General features: G+C 45.1%; 1 protein-coding gene across 1 annotated transcript; it reads right to left on the reverse strand.

The window, feature by feature from the left end:
* Window positions 1-1,741, reverse strand: LOC125535423 (acyl-[acyl-carrier-protein] desaturase 7, chloroplastic-like). Its single transcript, XM_048698476.1, has 2 exons — window positions 1,590-1,741; window positions 1-1,491 (listed from the first exon to the last, which is right to left on the reverse strand). The coding sequence occupies exons 1-2, from the start codon at window positions 1,697-1,699 to the stop codon at window positions 264-266; spliced, it is 1,338 nt and encodes a 445-aa protein (XP_048554433.1). The 5' UTR covers window positions 1,700-1,741; the 3' UTR covers window positions 1-263.
* Window positions 1,742-4,878: the final 3,137 nt, after the last annotated feature.

Here is a 4,878-nt window from a genome sequence, read left to right on the forward strand (position 1 = left end):
ATTACCCCTTAAGTAAAAAAATGGAAAAGAAAACAAATAATGACAACGAATTTGCACATAGTTTACAAAGAAATTGCACTTTTAATAATATGTAGTACAATACTAATGTAACAGTATGATATAGTACTTTTGACGGCGCCATTTGCAATGGCAAACTATAGATGAATAATGTTTAATTCCTCCAAAATATAGCATCGAGAAATGGCGGTTTATTTTTCATAGTAGAATTTATTTAAATATTTTAAGGGTAAGAGATAATTTTATTAGGCCATGGTGATGTTGACGGGCCTATCAAAGATCCAGCTAAATGGGATGGATGCTGTGGGCCGGGCCTTCTTGTCATTACGTTCGTGGGCCTTCTGCTCCAACCTTCGGATTTTTCGTGGGAGTGCGCACACATAGTCCCGCGCACGCCTACCCTCGTCGGAGAGCCCGGTGGCCACCAGCTCTTCCACTCCCCACTGATTTATGAGATGCTCCAAAATGCTACGGTAGTCGGAGGCAGTGTAAATGCCGGCCTGCTGCGCCACCGCCCCGTATTGGCTGAAGAGGTCGCTATCGCGGCCGTCGGTCATAAGGGACGCCGGCATGACGATCCGACGACGCATCATGTATGCGAGCGCGCGCACGGCGCCGTCCGGATCGATCTCGAACAGCTTCCCCACGATGCGCGTGTAGACCAGCTCGTGGCGCTTCTCGTCGGCGGCGATGGCGCCGCATATACGCGCGAGCGACAGGTCGCCATGCTCCTTGGCGCGCCGCGCCGTGTTGCCATGGGAGATGGAGGTGGCGCGCTCCTGGAAGGCGACGTAGATGAAGCCGTGGTAGGGGCTCCGCGCGGCGTTCATGACCATGCCGGACTGGATGAGGTTGTGGATGGTCCTCTCGACCTGCCGCATGTCAACGCGGCCGGAGAGGAAGAGGTACTTGTTGAGCACGTCCCCGTGGCGATTCTCCTCGGCGGACCAGCCACGGATCCAGCGCGCCCAGGCGGTACCGCTGGAGCCTGTGAGGTCGCGCACGGCCTCGAAGCGGTTGGGTATACTCTGGTAAGTCGGCAGCGCCTCCTCCGTCACCATGTTCCCCACGAGGCACACGAGGTGCGCGTCGGGCAGGCCGGCCGCGCGCGCGCGGATGTCGCAGCACGCCGCGTGGAAGCCATCGGCGCCCAGCGACGCCAGGTCCGGCAGCAAGTCCGTCGGCTGCCACGCCACCTCCGCGGGCTTAAGGAGCGGCACCACATTCGCCTCCGCCCAAGGCTCCAGATGATCGAACACCTCTAGCTTCGCCGGCTCCAGGTACATGAGCCATTCATCGTCGGTGCCCTCCTCCTCGTGCCTAGCCGCAACGGCGGCGCCCCGGCCAGTGCGCGTGCTTCTCTTACTAACTTGGACCGCTTCACCTTGGAGTTGCGCAGGTTGTGCCAAGCAGTTGGCGGTGCTCATAGTCATACCCGCCATGGTTCTTCCTCCATTCGCCCTACTGCATCTCCTGCGTAAAATCAAGTAGTAGAGTGATCCAGAGATCCATTGCATGCATCGATACACTAATCTATTTTCAACTGAACTGTACATATGCACGATACGTACCAGTAGGTGATGTTGGTCACTTGGAGGCCTATATTATTCCCTGTTCTTGTCCATGGCATCGCTAGTGGGCAAGCATGTCTGAGGAGCCATGAGCTTTGCGACGTCGCCATATCACACTCTGTTTTCTAATGATATGAATGGAAGGTATATCTTCCTTTTGCGTCGGTGGAGCATATTTATAGAGCAGCTTCACTCCACCATGATTCAAGTGCTGGGTTCACGCAAAAAGAGAGAGAGAGAGAGAGAGAGAGAGAGAGAGAGAGAGAGAGAGAGAGAGAGAGAGAGTCAAGTGCTGGGAATAGTCATCTAAACTAGCAATCAAGCTGACAAACTTTGTGTGCTCTCTTTAGCGTGTTGAGCGCGTGGAGGTCTGTGGTCTCTAGACATAGCCATTTGGAGATGGTAGCACGAATTTTGTTCAACCAATATGGATGACGGTCCACTAATGAGATTAGTGAAGCATTAATGTGTCACGTAATCTTGCACCGTTAACGGCCGTTTCACCTAACATGGTAGTTTGCTGAGTTTTCGTTTTTGGAAACTCCGCAATGGCTATCTAAGGCTGCTTGTAATGGATAGTATCATAAGTTAGTATCATACATATAATACTAGTGTATGATACTACTTTCCTAATACATAGTACTTCCTCCGTTTTTATTTACTCTGCATATTAGAGTTGACTGAAGTCAAACTTCGTAAAGTTTGACCAAGTTTATAGAAAACAATATAGACATTTATCATAATAAATCTATACGATGTGAAAGTACATTTAATAATAAATCTAATGTTGTTGATTTGTTATTGTATATCTTAGTATTTTTGTATATAAACTTGGTCAAAGTTTGTAAAGCTTGACTTTGACCAAAGCTAATATGCGAACTAAATAAAAAACGGAGGGAGTATCATATAGTAGTATCATAGATGACTTTACTTATTGTCATGCATGACACATAGTAGTGTAGCATTTATTATGATACGGTATCATAATATGATACTCAACCTTCTCTTCTTTCATTTAATTCTATGCCACATCATCTAAATTGCCTAGTTGGCATGCATGATACTAGTTATGATACTCCCATTACGACCAACCTAAATGTTTGTCGAGTGCACAATAATAGAAACTAATACAATTAATGATTGCTAACAACTATCCAGCTGAGTCTTGTTTGCCGAGAATGGAACTCGACAAACACAAGCCGAGTTGTTTCTAAACTCTGCCGAGTTCCCTTTGAATTTGGCAAATTCGGCAACTCCAGTAGTGGACTTTGTTTGGAACTTGATACTTGACAATAAAAGTTGATTGCGTACCTCAATCAATGGATAGGCAGAGGGCTACCCTCCCTCCCCCCCCCCCCACCCCCCCTTTACATCCTATGACCCCGGATCCTCAACTAACCCCTAAAACTTGGCCTTCTGGGCCAAATTGTGTATTTCTATGCACAAGGTTAGGGTTCCCCTTTTTCCTTGATGCACAAGAAAGGAAACATATATTAATTTTGGCGTACATGCTTGAATTTTTCATGTGTTTAATTATGTACCAGCATTGAAAAGGTCAAAAGAAGTGAAATATTATATGTGTGGCTAAAAATTTCCGTTCCGCATAAATTTTGGAAAGTCGATTTTGCTAAAGGGCTGGAAATATTTTTCTTCTACCAAAGTTTGATGTCTAATAATCAGAATTTAAATTTCTTTCGAACCTACCTTGAATTGATGTGCAACTGAAATGATCAAACCAAATAAAAATGTGGCCCGCCAAAATTTCAAAGTTGCGTAAAATATTGAGTCCGTACATGCATAGTTTACCCGCAAAAAAGGAAAGCTGTACATGCATAGTTCATATAAATGATTCTTGGCTATTCATATGGGCTAGTATAGTTGCATGTGCGTGCAAGCCGCGACATTGCTAAAGACACTGCTGGATTTTTCATATCTTCGGCTGAAATAAATGGTCACATGCAAACACCAAACCAGTGTGCCATACTCTACCAGTAACTACTTGCCAGACTGGTACCGGCACCTTTGTCAGGCCAATTTGGCAAACAGCAGTTGGCTGAATTCATTGACTATCAGATACTGACCATATGGCCGCATGCATCATTCTGATGCAGAGGCCGGGGCCCGACTCTTTTTCGAAGAAAGAAAAATCAGATACTTACCCGTAGGATGTAGTATAATTAGTGGCACATGCATGTCATTATCTACATTTTTTTCATGCTCGTGAGAAACTGGATGGATCACAGTTCTTTTGGGGTTGCACGATGTTGGTAGTTGCTGGGCGCTGAACCTTTTTGGTCATTTGAACTCATTTTCCATAAGTTTGGTCTTTTGTATTAGTTTCCTTTCCTTTCCCTTCTTAACTCCTCCTTTTGTTTGGAGGAATTTCATAAACATTTTAGGATAGGATTTCTGTAGGAAATTATTTTTGGAGTCATTTGGTCTACAGGAATTTATTCCTGGTTTTATGTAGGATTGATTCCTATCCTCCGTATTTCAAAACTAAATGAACATTAGCTTGTACTCAATAAAAAAATCATATCATGTGAATCAAATGACATCTTTATTTCACTATTCCTCTTCATATTATTTGAGATACATGCCATATCATTTTCTACAAGTTTTTTCCCTCGCAAAAAAACATTCTATGAGTTTTCTATTTCTCTGATATTCCTATCCTATGGATCAAAGAAAGCCACTGCTACGGAAAACTTTTCCCCTCTAGGCTTGGTCGACGAGTCTGCCGATTTGCCTCCCTTCTTCTTGCCGCTCTGGCGGCCGTTGGCAGAAAGGAGAATCCCAGTGCCTCGTCTCCGGCTAGTAATTCCGGATAGGGTTTTGAGTCCTCGTGGGGACAAAGATTAGAGGGATGGGGGTAATTCTTTTTTTGGTTGGCCTTTCAGGCTTCGATCCTTCTTGAATTCGTCCATCTGGACAGAGTCGACAAAGCTCAATCATAGATCCCTATCGTCTCCTTGGAACGTCTAGGCTAGGGTATCTCGCCATGCGTGCACGATGGCAACCTGTTGTCAAGCGCTTATACCAATTCAGCATCGAGGATCAATGGTAGCGATACGCTAGCGGCTCGTTTTGGCAGCAGTAGTGCTCATTTGGTGGTCCAAAGACTTTGATGTAATTTTCCTTATGTTTGTGGTGTTTTGTACTTCTAGTGAGCTTCTTTTTTCTGCGTTCTTTTATATATCTAGATCACTTCGGCGGAAAAAAGAAGGAATACATTTTCTATTTTGAACTGTTGTTTTGCTATGAAAAGTAATGGAACCCGCTTCTTAGT

This window comes from Triticum urartu, chromosome 2, assembly GCF_003073215.2.
Source record: "Triticum urartu cultivar G1812 chromosome 2, Tu2.1, whole genome shotgun sequence".
Classification (NCBI taxonomy): Eukaryota; Viridiplantae; Streptophyta; class Magnoliopsida; order Poales; family Poaceae; genus Triticum; species Triticum urartu.